This window comes from Protopterus annectens, chromosome 4.part0, assembly GCF_019279795.1.
Source record: "Protopterus annectens isolate FY-2018-M chromosome 4.part0, PAN1.0, whole genome shotgun sequence".
Classification (NCBI taxonomy): Eukaryota; Metazoa; Chordata; order Ceratodontiformes; family Protopteridae; genus Protopterus; species Protopterus annectens.
This window is the reverse complement of record NC_056733.1, coordinates 1,583,885,489-1,583,903,601: the sequence shown is the minus strand read 5'-3', so window position 1 is coordinate 1,583,903,601 and position 18,113 is coordinate 1,583,885,489. Positions and strand designations below refer to the sequence as shown.

At 44.9% G+C, this 18,113-nt stretch overlaps 1 protein-coding gene across 1 annotated transcript in view; it reads right to left on the bottom strand.

The window, feature by feature from the left end:
- CLINT1 (clathrin interactor 1) overlaps positions 1–18,113 on the bottom strand; it is a 1,421,335-nt gene that overhangs the window by 474,920 nt on the left and 928,302 nt on the right. The window contains exon 7 of the mRNA XM_044069360.1: positions 10,191–10,431. Within this exon, the coding sequence (XP_043925295.1) occupies positions 10,191–10,431 (241 nt within the window). The remainder of the gene's footprint in view (positions 1–10,190; positions 10,432–18,113) is intronic.

Sequence of the window (18,113 nt, the reverse complement as noted above, 5' to 3'; positions counted from 1 at the left end):
TCATTGTGCGGTTTTACCATAGGATGGCGGCTTACTACTCTGTCTTAGACGTGGAAGCACTCCATTGCTTAGATCTGTGCATAACCTGAGACTGTAGTCTTGGTGTTCTGCAGCCCCTGGGTTTGGACTGAGAAGGCCTGAAAGGGACTGTAAAAGTTTTTAGAAGGCCAATGCCTACTGAATCTAGGTGGCTGTACTTGTAAGAAATCTTTAACAGTTTGCATAGATTTAGCTTTCTCCTCCATCCTTTTGAGGACGTCTGCTTTATTGCCAAATAGACGCTCTTGGTTTAATGGTGCGTCTCGTAATTTTGCTTTGACATGATCTGGCAAGTTTTGTTACTTAAGCCAAGCATGCCTTCTAAGAACAGACCCAGTGACAGCAGCCCTGCAAGATGCTTCTAATGCATCAAATCCACATTGCAAAGTATGTTTACCAACTTGGTTAGCAGAATGCATTAACTCTTGTAAATCTTTGTGTTCTGCACAATCAGGAATCAACATCATTTTCTGTTTAATTAGCTCCATAATATGCTGCTGATACTTTAACATATGAAACTGGCAATTTAAAGACCTAATGGCAAAAGTAGCAGAGGTGTATACCTTCTTACCCCATCTGTCCAAAGCCCTAGAATCCCTGCCCGAAGGGGTAGGAATTTTGGCAGTTGTAGCCTTAATGCCTTTAGTTCCCTAGGAAATGGTCTCTGGATCCACAGTGGGATTCTTAAAGATGAATTTGTGAGAGTCAGGTACTCTGTAGTACCAGTCAGGTTTCCTGGGAGCTGGAGGTAAAGTGTCAGGCGTAAAGTATCAGGCGTAAGGCTAGATTCCAAGAAGACATCATCTACAATTTCCAGAACAGGAGTGATAGCTAGAGGCCTGTGCTGAGACAAGTTTAAAAATTCCCTGAGTCTCTTTTTAGACAGAGTAATCCTGGCTCTCCCAGTGGAAATGCTCTCTAAGGGTATACAGGGTTTCACCAAAAGAAAAAAATTTCTAGAGGGGAAGCTGAAGGAATGGAATCCTCTGCATCAGACTCCTCATAGGTAGATAAGGGTATGTCCTGGTAATCAGAAGGATCAGACTTATCAGACTCCTGATCTGAAGAATCAGAAGGAAAATCAGTTCTTGGTCTTTTTGAGTGGGAAGACTGACTTCCCCTAATTAAGGTAATGAGGTCTTCAGCCATTCTAAGCATTTATTTTTGTGGCATATGGGCCGTAGAATGCGTTTTGGTTGTCGGTTTCCTAGGCGTAGTGCGAACTCTAGGCCTGAGAAATTCAGTATTTTTGGTTTGAAACGAAGTCGTCGGTTTAATATGAAAATCAGAAGGCCTGAATACACCCACAGAAGCCGGTGCCTGCACAGCAGCTCCGATCCCATCCAAGGTAGAGACATCCGCAGGTTCCATAGTCGAAGAAGCATCTTGCGGCATACTGGACTCCGAATGGGTCTCAGTAGAGGCCTGCAAATCTGTAGCAGCGGGTATCAGGGGCTGCAGAAGCGCCTCACTGAGGACCGGCGGACTGGCAACTAGCTTAGCAGTGGCGTTGTCTGCAGTTTTGGACATATGCGGTCTGTCTCTGTCTTTATCCTTACATTTTTTCAGAAGATCGGTAGTTGGATGGCTTATCGAAGCCATTTCGGAATATGGAGATCTAGAGCGAAAGAATTTAGTGACAAAAACAGCCCGATGACAAATAGTTCGGGCATTGAACAAAGCACAAAATCGACAGTGAGGGACGTTGTGGTCTGTGTCTAGACAGGTGATGCAGTAAGAATGAAAATCTCTGTGAGGTATTTGCTTTTCACAGGCAAGACAATTATTAATTTTTTATGACATTGGTTAGAGAAAGAAAAAAGGATCCCCCCAACAGGGTACTTATCTTTTAGAAGACTTCAGGTATGAAACTCAAAAAATGAAAATTTCAGGTGACGCCCGACCGGCACTTGCGAGCTACTACTGCTTTGGGCACCGCACAGCAAGAAAGACTGATGTAATGGTGTCGGCTGCATGTTTTATACCCCTGATGACTTGACATCATGGAAGAAGCGACAGCATCCGACACAGAAATCCTAAGACTCTGGTATTCAGACCGATTGAGGGCTACCTGCAGGCAGATAACCCAAATATGATGACTGCACAAGTGAAACACGAAGAATATCTGCTGTGCTACAGTATGCACCTACAGCATAAAGTACAGTTTTGTGCCTACCATAAATGTAGATGTTCGAGTGCTAATACAGCTGCAGTCATAACAGATGGGTTCTCCTGCCGTCAGGCGGGTCCTCGGTCGGCCGAATTCCAAAGTCTAGGTCCGGCGTCGGCTGTCGTCGCTTCTTCCCTGACGTCAGTGCGACAGGGGTATAAAAGAACCAGCCGACGCCATTTTCTTCAGTATTTCTTGCCCCAGATGTCAGGTGCCCCAAGAAGGAAGGCAATACATAAATTTGTGTAATAAAGCAATGCCATATAATCAAAATACAGTAGTGCAAGCAAATACACCATAAATGAATACCCCAATCAGGTTGTATGAGGGTGTGTTAGCCTATAGGCCTGTCCCAAGAGGGGAAGGAGTGAGGGAAACCTGGACTGCAGCTGTATTAGCACTCGAACATCTACATTTATGGTAGGTACAAAACTGTACTATGTTCATTGTGCATACAGCTGTAGTCATAACAGATGGGTAGAATCCCAAAGCTAAGAAAGGGGTGGTAGGCACTAGGTGGAACCAGGAGGAGCCAGGATGCCCTGCAAGACTGCAGTGGCAAAGCCTGCTCTAGATTTGGAGTATAATGGAAGGTGGAAGTGTTTGGAGAAGGTATGCACAGAACTCCAAGTGGCTGCTTCTAAAATATCTTTGGTAGGAACTCCTCTGAGGAAAGCTGCAGAGGTAGCCGTGGCCCTTGTGGAGTGAGATCTGATGCCTGTAGTTACAGTTTTGCCATGAAAAGAATAACAAAAGCATATGCAGTGGGCTATCCATTTTGAGATTGTCTGTTTGGAAATTGGCTTCCCTTGAGCTCCTATAGCATAGGACACAAAGAGCTGTTTTGATTTTCTGAAAGGCTTTGTTCTGTCCAAATAATAACGCAGTTGTCTGTGGATGTCCAAGGAATGTAGTAATCTCTCCCCTTTGTTTTGAGGATTAGGATAAAAGGTAAGTAAGTGTATAGCCTGATTCAAAGCTACCCTGGATACCACTTTTGGCATAAAGGACGGGTTGGTTCGTAAGGAAACTCTGTCCTGATGGAAGATGATAAAAGGCTGCACAGCCATGAGGGCTTGTAGTTACAACACCCTACGAGCTGAGGTAATAGCCAGAAGGAAAGCTGTTTTCCAGGACAAATATTGCAAATCTGTTGAGGCAGCTGGCTCAAAAGGAGGCAAGGTCAGTTTTTCTAGAATGAAATTGAGATCCCAAGCAGGTATTGGTTGTTTCCTTGGGGGGTTTATATTCTTAGCCCCTCTGAGGAACTGTCTTAAGAGGGGGTGAGAGAATAAAGGTGGATCAGTGTTGTATTCTGCAGAAATGGCTGAGGCATGGATTTTGATGGAGGAGAATGAAAGTCCACTGCTTAGCAGCTCAGCTAGATACTGTAATATTTGAGGTAAATTCAGTTTTCCAGGATTCTGGCCCTTTTTCTCATTCCAGGCACAAAACCGTTTCCATTTTGCAGAGTAAGCTTTTCTAGTAGACGGCCTTCTGGCCTCCAAAATGACATCCTGCACCTCCTTGGAGAGTAGGGTCTGTTGTGATGTTAAGGAATCTTCCATGCTGCCAGATTGAGTGTTTTCAGCTGACTCTGAAGAGTTTTGAAGCTGTGCTGAGTCAGAAGAAGAGGCATTAGAGGCAGGGTCCATGGTGGGAAATGCGTCAGGCTTCTCAGGAGTGGGTACCAGTGTTGTCTTGGCCAGTCTGGAGCAATGAGAATCATCTTTGGTCTGTCTGCTCTGGTTTTTAATAGAACTTTGGGCAGCAGAGGAAGAGGTGGGAAGGCATAAACTGTCATTGTTGTCCAACTGAAAGAGAGAGCGTCCACTCTCCAGGCCTTTGGATGAAAAATCCTTGAACAGAATTTTGTCAATTGGTGATTTTTGTGGGAGGCAAAGAGATCTAGGTCTGGCCTTCCCCATGCTTGAATTATCTCTGTAAAAACTTGAGGATGCAACTTCCATTCGTGTGGATCTGTCATATTTCTGCTTAGGTTGTCTGCCAGCGTGTTTTCCTTGCCTGGCAAGTACTGTGCTTGAAGTTCGATTTGTAAGTCCAGAGCCATGTTCCAAAGTGACATGGCCAGCCTGCATAGGGGGTATGAATGGGTTCCTCCCTGTTTATGTACCACATTACTGTGGTGTTGTCTGTCCTTATCAATAGTTGACCTGGATGCAGAAGGTCTTTGAAAGCTATAATAGCATTTATTACTGCTAGCATTTCCTTTTGATTGATGTGAAGGTGCTTTTCTTTTTGGGACCATTTGCCCTGAATGCACCGATCTGTCATGTGCGCCCCATAGGCGTAGTCCGAGGCGTCTGTTGTGATGACTTGATTTGCTTGAGGCTTGCTGAATGGGAGACCTATGTTTGTTTGGCATGCTTGAGCCCACCACAGAAATTCCTTTTGAAGACATGGAATTAGTGGTATTATTGTTTCCAAACTGTGGCTGTGTTGAGACCATAGGTTTTTCAGGTACCACTGAAGTTTCCTCATATGCAGCTTTGCACATGGGATTAGTAGGATGCAAGATGCCATGAATCCCAGAGCCTGCAGGATTTTCCTTGCAGTCAGTCTGGTGAAATTTGCTAGTGTTCTGAAGTATTGAGTTAGTTGCCCCTGCTTCTCTGGCATGAGGTAGGCCATCTGGGTGTTTGCGTCCAAGTTGGCACCCAGGAAAATTATTTTCCGAGAGGGTATTAGCATTGATTTTTTTTTGTTGACTGTGTATCCCAGAGAATTCACCAACATTATTACATAAGCCAGATGTTTCAGAAGTATGTGCTTGCTGTCCGCTTGGATCAGGCAGTCGTCCAAATAGGGGTATATCTGTATCCCTTGAAGTCTGCAGTAGGCAATTACTGATGCCAGGCATTTCATGAATACTCTGGGTGCAATATATAAGCCAAAGGGCAATGCAGAGAATTGATAATGGGTTGAACCTGCAAGAAATCTGAGGTATCTTCTGCAATTTTGTCTGATTGGGACATGCAGGTATGCCTCCTTGAGGTCCAATGTTACCAGCCAAGACTCGTTGCCCAGCATGGGAAGAAGCTGCTGTAAAGTGAGCATCTTGAATTTTGGTACGAGTAAAAATGTGTTTAGGATGGATAGGTCCAAAATAGGTCTCCAATCTTTTCCCTTCCTTGGTACCAGGAATAGTCTGGAATAAACACCTTGACCTTATTCGTGAGTAGGTACCTCTTGAATAGCTTTCACGTCCATGAGATCTGAAATTTGTCTTTGTGCCTCTGCCCTTTGATTGTGTGGCAGGTTTGGCATGCCTCTCATTTTTGGAAGGGTGTGAAAATGGAATCTGTAGCCTCTGTTTATAATGTCCAGGATCCATTTGTCTTTTGTGACAATATGCCAATTTTTTGAAAATAATGCCAGTTTTCCGCCTAAGGGTGTTGCCATTTGAGCCTTGCTTGGCATGCAAAGGGGAAAGTCATTGGGCTTGCTTTCTGAATGGCTGCGAACTATCCTCACCACCTCTTTGTGTAGGAGCTTGCCATTGTCTGCCTCTAAACGATCCTTGGGATTGTTATATGCCCCTCGGGTGCCTGTATCTACCTCTTTGGGGTCTGTCCGTGGCTGGAAAGGACCAAATTTTGGAAGGCCAATTTCTACTGAAACGTGGGGGTTGTACCTGTAGAAAATCTTTCACTGTTTGCATTGATTTAGCCTTTTCCTCCATTTTCTTTAATACCTTCTCAGCATTAGCACCAAATAATACATCCTTTTGTAGAGGGGCATCTAGTAATTTAGCTTTGACATGATCTGGTAATATTTGTTCCTTGAGCCAGGCATGTCTACATATGACTGATCCAGTAACAGCAGCTCTACATGAGGCCTCTAGAGCATCAAAACCACATTACAAGGTATGTTTACCCACTTGTTCTGCACTATGCATCAAATCCTGCAACTCCTTCAAGTCTGGTTGTTTAGGTTGTGACATTTTACTTCTCAATTGTGATAACAGAAACTGTTGGTACTTTAGCATATGGAACTGGCAGTCTAATGCCCTCATGGTTAAGGTGGCCGAGGTATATACCTTTTTTCCCCACCTTTCTAAGGATCTGGAATCTCTCTCGGAAGGTAATGGATTTTTAGCAGTGGAGGCCTTAATTCCCTTGGGGCCCTGTGAGATAGTTTCTGGGTCAGCCGCATGGCTTTTGTATAGAAATTGGTGCGAGTCAGGAACCCTGTAGTACCTGTCAGGCTTGACTGGGGCTGGAGGTAAAGAATCCGGGTTAAGGCAGGCCTCCGAGTACACATCATCTAGTATGTCCAAGACAGAAGGTATAGCCAGAGGCCTGTGCTGAGGTAGCAAGAGAAAATCCCTAAGCCTTTTCTTGGAATCTGAGTACTCTTGGCCTTCCCAGTGGAAGTGTTCCCTTAAAGTATGCGAGGTTTCCCCAAATGAGTAATCCTCTGGGGGGGATACAGAGGGAATGGACTCCTCTGCATCAGAATCTTCAAATGGGGAGTAAGAAATTTCCTGTTCATCAGAGTGCTCTGATATAATGGAGGCCTGATCAGAGGAGGGGGATTCTTCCTCCACTCTGGGCCTTTTGTCCGGGGCTTGAGAACCCCTGATAAGAGTAATTAAATTCTCAGCCATTTTAAGCATCTGTTTTTTAGGCATGGGGCCTGGAGATGGGCCCTGTGTAGCTTGTCTCTTAGAAAGCATGGCTGCTTTAGACTTAGTGAAAGCCTTGATGGAAAAAGAAGAGGAAGGTCTGAAGACACCTTGAGAGAAGGCAGACCTGTCTACATTTTGAGATTCACCACCAAGAGTGGCTTCGGTATCTGTAGTCGGGGTGTGGGCCGAGGAGCCTGCGACCTCGGGCACAGAAGACACCACCAATGAAGTGTCGTCGGTAGTCAGGGGCTGCGTAGGCACCTCGCTGAGAACCGGACCACCTGTAGTCGGCTTTGGCATGGTGTCGGTAGAGGCCGCAGACGTCGTGTGTCGGTCCTTATCTTTGCGCTTTTTAGACAAAACTGGAGTCGGAACATCTGACGACATAATATAGTTAAATTTTTTGCCAAAATAATGCTGGGCGAACTCCGCCCGACACTTAATGGTGCGTTTTTTGAATGTAGCACAAAAACGACAGACCGAGACGTCGTGGTATGGGCCTAAACAAGGAATACAGAGGGAATGAAAATCCTTATGCGGTATTTGCTTCCCACATGAAATACAATTATTAACTTTGTCTGACATCAGTCTGAGGCAAGAAAAGTTTCCCCAACGGGGTACTTAGCTTTCAAGAAGACTTCGGTTGCAAAATTTTCGTAATTTCAGGAGTTGGCCGACCGGCACTTGCGAACTGCTTCTGCTTCGGGCACCGCGCGGCAAGAAAGACTGAAGAAAATGGTGTCGGCTGGTTCTTTTATACCCCTGTCGCACTGACGTCAGGGAAGAAGCGACGACAACCGACGCCGGACCTAGACTTTGGAATTCGGCTGACTAAAGACCTGCCTGACGGCAGGAGAACCCATCTGTTATGACTGCAGCTGTATGCATGATGAACATCAACTACATTCCCTGGAGTGTTACCAACCTGGTAGGAGTGACCACATAGTTATAACAGCTCCTGATGTAAAGATCTTAATCTTCAATCATATCCACCTCAGTCCTCATTTGCTCCAACAAGGTCTGTTGGTAAGACAGCAAAATAGACTGGGAGTTTAAAGCCTTAAAGGCCAAGGTTACAACTGTGTGCACTTTTACTCCCAAATCTATCTAGAACTCCACTCTTTTTTTATCACTTGGGATGGGATTTCTGGTTGAGGCCAAAACTGCTCTCTTGCTATGCTCTAAAGACACTACATATGAATCAGCTATACAATTTCTATACTAGTAGTTAAGGGAATCCTTGACCCGAAAAAAGTGGCTAGGCTTATTAGGAACAGCGGAAAGAGAGTCAGGCTACCAGGGATGCATTCTTAAAAGACATCTTCCAGGAACTCTAGTACTGGAGGGACGGGTAGGGTTCTTGCTTTAGGAAGACCCATGAAGGCCCTACATCTTTGTTGAGTTTCAGAGTACTCCTTGGAATTCTACCTAAAGGTCTCTTCCATTTTGTGGGAACTGTTTCAAAAAGAGACGTCCTCTATTGAGAAAGCAGAGGACAAGGTGTCTTAGGAATCCATGTCTAGGGCCTTAGTTGATAGGAACCGGTCTACAAAGGCCAGTTCATCAGCATCAAAATCAGAGGAGTTGGACTCTACCTCAGGGGAGCCACTCTTCTATTTTTAAAAGCACCTTGAGTCATAGATGGTATCTCACTTATACCTTTTAGATTTCAAGTAACATATCAATATTTTGGCAAACTGAACCAGTGTATGTTAAGATGAATGTTGTGCGGGGGAAGAGTTAAGGCACTTCACAACCTAGGCTGAGGCAAACTGGTTTGCATCTGTTTAAGCTTTGTTGGCTTGGGCCTGATATGTTCACAGGCAACCACTTTTAAGCCCTTGAGTGGGCTACCAAAACCTCACCAGTCCGAACCACATCGCAAATGTATTACTCTAGGGTGCCTGCCTTCTCCTTCAGAAATCAAAATGCAGGTTTTGGTGGCCAAAGGATTAACAAAGGTACATCAGAGATTTTTGTCTAACAGGATAATCCAGACACTAAAGGCATAGATGTCAGTGCAGTGGTGATGCTAGAGGCCTCAGCCATAACAGATTCAACAGCCTGAAGTTGCAAAACCACCTCACCTAATACAGAATCTTCAGACCATGCTAATACTGAGTCTTCACTGATGTCCTCCATTTCCTTTCTTTTCATCCTCTTTTCTGAATGCTTCTTTTCAAAAAGCAGGCTTCCCAGGGGCTGGAATAACACCACAGTGGCCCTAAACCAGTCTCATGATCCTGTTTATGCAGCAAACTCCTAATGAGAATGTTGGCGATGACAGACTTACCTCTGGGTAAACAACATGCAGTGGGTAAAGGAATCCATGCAGTACTTTGTTCCATGGTAAAAGCCATTTACTGTGATAGCCATTATGTATCATCTGCTTACCTTCTTATGCCAAAAGTATTGCCTGTACCTATTACTTCACGCCAACCTATAACACACAAGCTTCAGTATACTGAAAACAGAATAATACAGATTTGCAGTCTTAGCAGACCACAGAAAACACTTCTGTCATGTATTAAGGATTATCAGCTGGCTCCCAATCACCTTACTATTTCAAATAATAAACTTGGGATACTGTCCCCCACTGAAAAGAATACTGCCACTAAAGGAGAAAATCTACTTCCAAAACAGTAATGATGAAGAAAACTACTACTAGTCTGACCCCCTTTCAAGACAAAGGCTGCAGAAAGACCCCTCACCAAACTGTGCCAGGGTACATGGAACAAGCTATTAAAAGACCTTAAAAGCTTTCTAAACTTAAAAAAAATAAATAAATTTTATACAACTGATGTCTATTTGATGGAGAAAGGGTGTTGGCCGAAGCTCCTGGAAAGGGAAGAGTCTTGCTAGACTGGCCAGAAGTGGGCTAATTGCATGGCAGGATATCCCATGAGTGAAGACTGCAACACTGAATACTATGATGAACATCTTCTGTTTCAAATGACATGCACTGACACCTTGGGCAGGAGGTGGCAATAGCAACTACAGACACACACACAGACACCCCTAACTAATTTAAAAAAAAGGGGGGAAAAAGTATAATGAATATAGACAAAAGTAGGCAAAATATCCCACTCTAGAAGATATTCAGTTTATCAGACCAGCTGAATATATCTGAAATTACTAGAAAAAAAAGCTCATAAAACTCTGTACTGCTGTTATTTTAACTAATGTAATGGATTTCATTACCTGAAATTCTGAAAAATATATTTTAAAACTTTCTCTAAATCAGGGGATGCACTTAAGCATAACAGCTTTCCATGATGTACTTCTTTTTTGCACAAACAGTATATATTTTACACAGTGCCAGAGCCCCACCTTTGCTACAGATGACTTTTCATCAGAATTTGGTTCTGGTTTTGCATCATCTCCTTTATAGTGTGCAGCAGCTCCTAGGTCAATAACCTTTGAAGGATTTGCTGTCCGTTTATGCCGAGTTGTTGTCGTTTCTGTTGCCTGAGTGATGTGTATATGTTTTGTTGTCACTGTCTCTTCCTCATCTTTAAATTCAGATCCTGCTGCCTTTGCCCTTCTTTCCTTCTTTTCCTCATCACTGTCACTGCAAAACAGCAAAGAATGATGAAATGCACAAAAACTTGCCATAAAGCAGAACATAATGCAGTTCTTAATGTTGCTTATTCAGCAGCTGCTGCTTAAATGTAAACACTGACAAAACTGCAGGAACAATACAACAAAAAATGTTTTATACAAATGCATATGTACAAGCATTCAGTCATTACATACTTATATATCAACCACAGCTGAAAATGTCAGCTTTGTTGATGCAGTACAGGGTTAAAAGCCCTGACTATAACCCATGTGACCAGAGTTAGATTAGCAGCTTGGGTGCTTCACAATGCAAGCATGGAAGGATGGGTGTACCTACCTGGGAGAGAAAAGATTATGATGGTGATAGACATGGTCTTCCATAGCCCTGGCTGAGGTTAGGACACAAAAGGACTGCTGGGCTGGAAGGAATGGGCATCCTGGATGCATGTCTGCCCAGTGTCCAGAGTGAATACACTTTCCAGGCCATGCCTCACTATTCATCCAGCATAACCAGACACTGCTGCACAAAGAAATGGGTTAGGGTAATAACTTAACAAGCAGAAGATGCTGAGTACAGCAGTCAGGGCTCTCTGGTTCACTCTGCTTTTGTGAACTGTACTGACTCGGGGGGGGGGGGGGTGTTGGACCCACAGTGTGGTGAGGTATACTTGATCTCAAATCACATAATGAATGGAGGATGTACAGAAAAGAAGCCATGCTGCAACAACAAATAACCTCAATCAGACAATACCTATGCCTGGGGGGAAAAGTTGAAAATGTTTCACACATACCACAAGCTTTTGCTAAGGTCTGCCACATTCTGCAGAATTAAGTGCCCCAAAGAGAGAGAAATATAGTAAGATTGTCTTCAATCCTGGGAACTCGGAACAACATAGAACACTGTTAAACAAATGCCTTCTGACAAAGTGCAAAACCATAAATAATAAAACAAATAAAGAAGTTATGTACTCACCATAACGTTCCATCTGAGTAGTTCTACTACATTTGTTTTCAACCTGTGGGTACCAGACCCGTATTGGATCTGAGCTGGCAATTTCACAAGCATCTGCTCCGAGCGCCAAGCTCCTCCCCTTACCCATAATACACCACCACTACCTTCCAACCCTCAAACAGGTCAGGAAAACTTGTGTCTGTAACATATCTATCACTGCTCCTATATATTCTATCACCTGGAGAGGGTTCAGAAGATATTTGGCTGTGTTGATTGTAATCCCTAGATAATATGCAAGCTGCAGGAAATAACCTCTGGTCTGACAAAGTACACGCTTGGTGGGAGCAGTAAGGAGCCAATCGTCCAGTTAAGGGTAGACCTGAAGTATCAGGTAAACCACTATTACTGCCATCACTTTGGTGAACACCCTGGGGGCTGTAGTGAGACCAAAGGTTAGGGGTCAAAACTGATAATGATTGACTCCTAGCCGGAAGCGGAGAAACTTCCTGGAGCTTCTTTGCACCTTTATGTGATAGTAGGCGTCTTGTAGGTTGAACGAGCACATCCAGTTGCTCTCTTGCAGGTACAGCATAATGGACTGTAAAGTGACAATCCAGAACGTCTCTATGGCAACTGACAGGTTCAGAGTAGACAGGTCCAGAATGGGCTTCAAATCCCTCGTCTTCTTTGGCACCAAAAAGATCCAGGAGTAGATGCCCAATCAGGACTGATCTGTGGGGACGGGTTCCATGGCTCGTTTCTTTGGCAGCTTGAAAACCTCTAGCGCTGCTGCCTCCCTTTGTGCGGGTGGTACATCTGGGAGGTGTTTGTAAGGTGTAGGGAGAAAGTACAGTTTTGTACCTACCATAAATGTAGATGTCCGATAGGAATGCATCTGCAGTCCTTACAAATGGGTTGTCCTGTCGTCAGGCAGCCCTTCGGTCGGCCGGATTCCAAAGTCTGGGTCTGGCTTCGGCTGGTGTCGCACTTCACCCGACATCATTGCTGCAGTTACTCGGGTATAAAGGCATCAGCCGACGCCATTTTCCTCAGTGTTTCTTGCCCCAGATGCCAGGTGCCCTCTAGAAAGGCTAAATTTTGATAAATGCCAATGGTTCAAAATATTAGAGAGCAAACAAAAAATAAGCATGTATGTACATATATACAAACAAATACACCATAATAGATTCCCCCAGCTAGCTATAAGAGGGGCAAATACCCTAGGAGTACCACAGAGGGGAAGGAGGGTGGGTAATCCTGAATGCAGATGCATTCCTATCGGACATCTACATTTATGGTAGGTACAAAACTGTACTATGTCCTTCAAGGATGCATCTGCAGTCCTTACAAATGGGTAGAATACCATAGCCAAACTGGGGAGGAGGAAAGATAGAATTATGGTGTAGTTAAGATCCCTTGCAAAACAGCAGTGGCAAAACCTGCTCGGGATCTAGAGTATAAAGGTAAATTATAATGCTTGGCAAATGTATGCACGGAGCTCCAAGTAGCAGCCTCTAAAATGTCTTTGGTAGCCACTCCTCGTAGAAAAGCTGTGGTAGTGGCTGTAGCTCTTGTAGAGTGAGGCCTGATGTTTTCTGGAGTTTTCTTTCCATGGTAGGAGTAACAAAATCTAATGCAATTTCCTATCCACTTAGATATTGTCTGTTTTGTAATTGCTTTCCCTTCCATTCCTGCTGCATATGCTACCAGTAGCTGGTCAGTTTTTCTATTGCTCTTGGTCCTGTCCAGGTAGTAGCGTAATTGTCTGTGTACATCCAAGGTATGTAACAGTCTTTCTCCCCTGTTCTGTGGATTGGGGAAGAATGTAGGTAGGTGGATAGCCTGATTTAAAGATACTCTGGAGACCACCTTAGGCATAAAAGTAGGATTTGTTCTCATGGACACTCTATCTTGATGGAAGATCAGAAAGGGTTGTACTGCCATTAATGCCTGTAGCTCAGAAACCCTTCTTGCTGAAGTGATTGCCAGCAGGAAAGCAGTTTTCCATGATAAGTATTGCAATTCTGCTGTTGCTGCTGGTTCGAAAGGAGGTAGTGTCAATTTTCTAGCACAAAGTTCAAGTCCCATGCAGGTAATGGTGGCTTCCTAGGAGGTTTTACATTTTTAATTCCTCTCAGAAACTGCCTGAGCAGAGAATGTGAGAAAACTGGAGGATCCAAGTCGTATTCTGCTGAAATAGCTGAGGCATGAATCTTAATGGAAGAGTAGGACAGGCCTTTGTGGAATAGCTCTGCCAAGTATTCCAGGATGTTGGCTATGTTTACCAGTGACACATCTTCCCCTTTAGCAGTACTCCAAATGAGATACCTTTTCCATTTTGCTGAATAGGTTTTCCTTGTTGAAGGTCTGCGAGCTTCTAAGATAATGTCCTTAACCCTTTGGGATAAATTTGGGTTAATTTGTCTTATGCAATGTTCCAGGCAGTCAGCTGCAGAGTTTTCAGGTTTGGATGCAGGGTGTTGTAATTGTTCTGAGTTAACAGCAAGGGAACTAGGGGTAAGGGCCATATCTGTTCCCGAGACATGCTCCTGAGTAATGGGTACCAATGTTGCCTTGGCCAATCTGGAGCTATCAGAATGATCCTTGGACGGTCCTCTTTGATCTTCAATAGCACCTTGTGCATCAAAGGAAGTGGTGGGAATGCATATGCTGACAGATTTTTCCAACTGAAGGATAGGAGTCCACCTTCCATGCCAGTGGGTGGTACGTCCTGGTGCAGAATTTCTTTAATTGGTGATTGAGTGGGGATGCAAATAAGTCTATTTCTGGGAGACCCCATTTTCTTGTAATGGTTTTGAAGATGTCCGGATGCAGCATCCATTCGTGGGCATCCGTGGTAGTCCTGCTTAATATGTCTGCTAGAGTGTTTTCTTTTCCTGGTACAAAGATTGCTTGTAACTGAATGTTGTAACTCAGGGCCACATTCCAGAGGTCCAGGGCCATCCGGCATAGAGGGTACGAATGTGTGCCTCCCTGCTTGTTGATGTACCACATAACTGTGGTGTTGTCTGTCCTTATCATCAATTGGCCTTGTCGAAGAAATGGTTTGAAAGCCTGAATTGCCAGTTTTACTGCCAGCATTTCCTTTAGGTTTATGTGTAGGTGCAGCTGCTCTTGAGTCCATAAACCCTGTATGCCTTTGTTCATCATGTGGGCCCCCCAACCGAGGTCTGAGGCGTCCGTTGTGATGGTTTGGCCTGGTTGAGTGCTGTGGAAGGGCAATCCTTCGTTTGATTGACAGGCCTGAGCCCACCATTGGAATTCTTGCTTCAGGCATGGAATTATTGGAATTTGAGTTTCCAGGCTGTGCTTGTGCTGAGACCATAAATTCCTTAGGTACCACTGTAGTTTTCTCATATGCAGTCTGGCATGTGGGACCAATATTATGCAGGATGCCATGAAGCCCAATGCTTGTAGGACTTTTCTTGCTGTTAGATGGTTTTGTTTTGTTAATGCCAAGAAGTAGAGAGGGAGTTGCTCCTGTTTTTCTACTGTTAGGAATGCCATTTGTTTGGATGTGTCCAGCTCCGCACCCAAAAAGGTCATCTTTTGGGATGGTATCAGCCTTGACTTTTTTATATTGACTGTGTATCCCAGGGCTTGTAGAAGGTAAATGACTCTTTTCAAGTCTTCTGCTAGCTTGTTTTTGTTGTCCGCTTGTATTAGGCAGTCATCCAGGTAAGGGTAGATTTGGATCCCCTGAAGCCTGCAATGAGCGATTACTGATGCCAGGCATTTCGTGAACACTCTGGGCGCAGTAGATAAGCCAAAGGGCAATGCTGAGAATTGATAATGCTCTGATCCTGCAAGAAATCTGAGGTATCTTCTGCAATTTGGTCGTATGGGGACGTGCAGGTATGCCTCCTTGAGATCTAGAGTTACCAGCCAAGACTCCTTGCCCAGCATGGGAAGAAGCTGCTGTAGGGTCAGCATTTTGAATTTTGGAACAATGTGGAATGTGTTTAAAGCGGACAGATCGAGAATAGGTCTCCATTTGCCTTCTTTCCTTGGTACTAGGAAGAGTCTGGAGTAAAAGCCCTTTCCTTGTTCCGTATGTGGTACCTTTTCCACAGCTCCCATCTTTAATAATTGATTTACTTGTTGTAGAGCTTCTGCCTTTTGATTTGGAGGTAGGTTTGGCATTCCTCTCTTTCCTGGTAGAGTATGGAAATGAAACCTGTAACCTTGGTCTATTGTCTGCAAAATCCACTTGTCTCTTGTGATGTAATGCCAGTTCTTTGTAAATAAAGCTAGCTTCCCGCCTAAGGGTGCTTCTAGTTGTTCCCTGGTAGGCGGTGCCAGAGCCAAGTCACTGTGATTGTCCTGTAGTAGTGGTGGTGGCTGTGTCTGTGCCTCGCTGGTTGTTACCCTGCCACTGGCGTCCCCTGTAGGCACCTCTGGATTGGCTTCTGCCTCTTGAACGCCTATTCCTGCCTCTCTGTGCTTTGGAGGAGTCTGAAAAGGACCAATTCTTGGAGGGCCAATTCCTGCTAAACCTTGGAGGTTGAACCTGTAAGAAATCTTTCACTGTTTGGACAGATTTTGCCTTCTCTTCCATCTTCTTCAGCACCTGTTGTGCAGGAGAGCCAAACAAATTGACCTTGTCCATGGGAGCATCTAAAAGTTTTGATTTGACATGGTCCGGTAAGGCCTGCTCTTTTAACCATGCATGCCTTCTGATAACTGTGCCAGTCATGGCTGATCTAAAGGAAGCCTCCAGTGCATCATAGCCGCATTTTAAAGAATGGTTACTAACTTGCTGAATGTTATGTACCATTTCCTGAACATATTTCTTGTCTAAAGGTTCATCAGAAGACAGTTTTTTGGATAACTGGTCTAGCATAAATTCTTGATACTGGATCATATGAAATTGACAGTTCAAGGCCCTAGCTGACAGAGTAGCAGAAGTGTAAACTTTTTTACCCCATCTCTCTAAGGACCTGGATTCCCTTTCAGAGGGGAGGGGATTTTTGGCAGAGGTAGATGCTACAGCCTTAGGTCCCTGGGAGATAGTCTCGGGATCTGCAAAAGGAGCCTTGTATAAATGGTGATGTGTGTCCGGGACCCTGTAGAACCTATCGGGCTTAGCAGGGGCCAGAGGTAATGAATCAGGAGCAGTACAAGTATCATTAAATGCATCATCTACAACAGACAGAACTGGAGGTATAGCTAAAGGCCTATGTTGTGGCAAATGCAAAAAGGTTCTAAGCCTTTTTCTGGAGTCTGAAAAATCTTGGCCCTGCCACTGAAATTGTTCCCTCATAGCATGCAAGGTTTCCCCAAAGGAAAATTCCTCAGGTGGAGAGGCAGAAAAGATGGACTCTTCAGCATCAGAGTCTTCATAAGGGGAAAAAGGAGCCTCTGGAGGGTCTGTATTATCTGAATCATCAGAGGAATCATCAGTGGAAACTGGCTCAGGGGGCTCTGCTCTAGGCCTCTTCTCTGGAGGAGGGTGAGAGGCCCTGTCTGGGAGAGGTTGGGATCCCTGGATTAAAGAAATGAGATCCTCTGCTAAACTAAGCATTTGGGAACTGGAGCTAGGCCTGTGAGAGGGGGTCTTAACAGGCACAGATTTAGTAGCTTTAGCTGCTTTAGCCCTGGCAAAGGCCTTAATGGACATGGCTGCAGGAGGCCTAGCAGCTCCACGTGCAGGGGTTGAAATATCCAAGGGAATAGTGTCAGATAATTCTTGAGAAACCACAACTGCAGGTTGGATTTCAGAAGCCGATTCCACCAGGTTGGAAGAGGCCTCGGTAGAAGCTAAGCTTTCGGCTGAAGGAAGAACAGCTTGCTCGGTTTCAGCCGAAACCGAGACACTAGCGGTTGTCTTAACCGCGGTTTCGGCCGAAACCGCGGACCGCGAGTGTCGGTCCTTTTCCTTGCGTTTTTTGGATATTTGTGAAGTCGGAGGATCCGACGGCATAATATAAGCAAAATCAGAGCCAAATAACTGTTCAGCAAATTCCGACCGACGTCTAAGCGTCTGTCTGTTAAAAGAAGCACAGGCTAGACAAGCTGCTACGTCGTGGTCTGGGCCTAAACAAGGTAAGCAGTAAGAGTGGAAATCTTTATGAGGTATTTGTTTCCCACAAGTTAAACAGTTATTCACTTTTTCTGACATCGGCTGAGGCAAGAAAGAGTCCCCAACAGGGTACTTAGCTTTTTAGAAGTCTTCGGAGAAGTATTCGGTAGTAGTAATCTCTGGTTCTGACCGACCGGCACTTGCGAACAGCTTCTGCTTCGGGCGCCACGCGGCAAGAAAGACTGAGGAAAATGGCGTCGGCTGATGCCTTTATACCAGAGTAACTGCAGCAATGACGTCGGGTGAAGTGCGACACCAGCCGAAGCCAGACCCAGACTTTGGAATCCGGCCGACCGAAGGGCTGCCTGACGACAGGACAACCCATTTGTAAGGACTGCAGATGCATCCTTGAAGGACATCCACAAACGGGACTGAATAGCCTCTGGAAAGCACCCAACAGTCTGATGACATGGACTCCCATGCCACAAGGTGGAATGACAGGCAACCCCCAACTGCCACCAGAGCAGAACAGTCGGGCAACTCCTCAGTGTTGCTGAGCAGGCCTGTCCGAGAACAGTTCTCGAGACCCAAAATTCCTGGAACCCCCTCTGCCTCTGGGCCGGCGTCTATCCCGACCCCCTCTCCCTCTAGGGGAAGAAGGGCCGTGAGTGTCCCGGGAATACTGAGACTTCTGGAA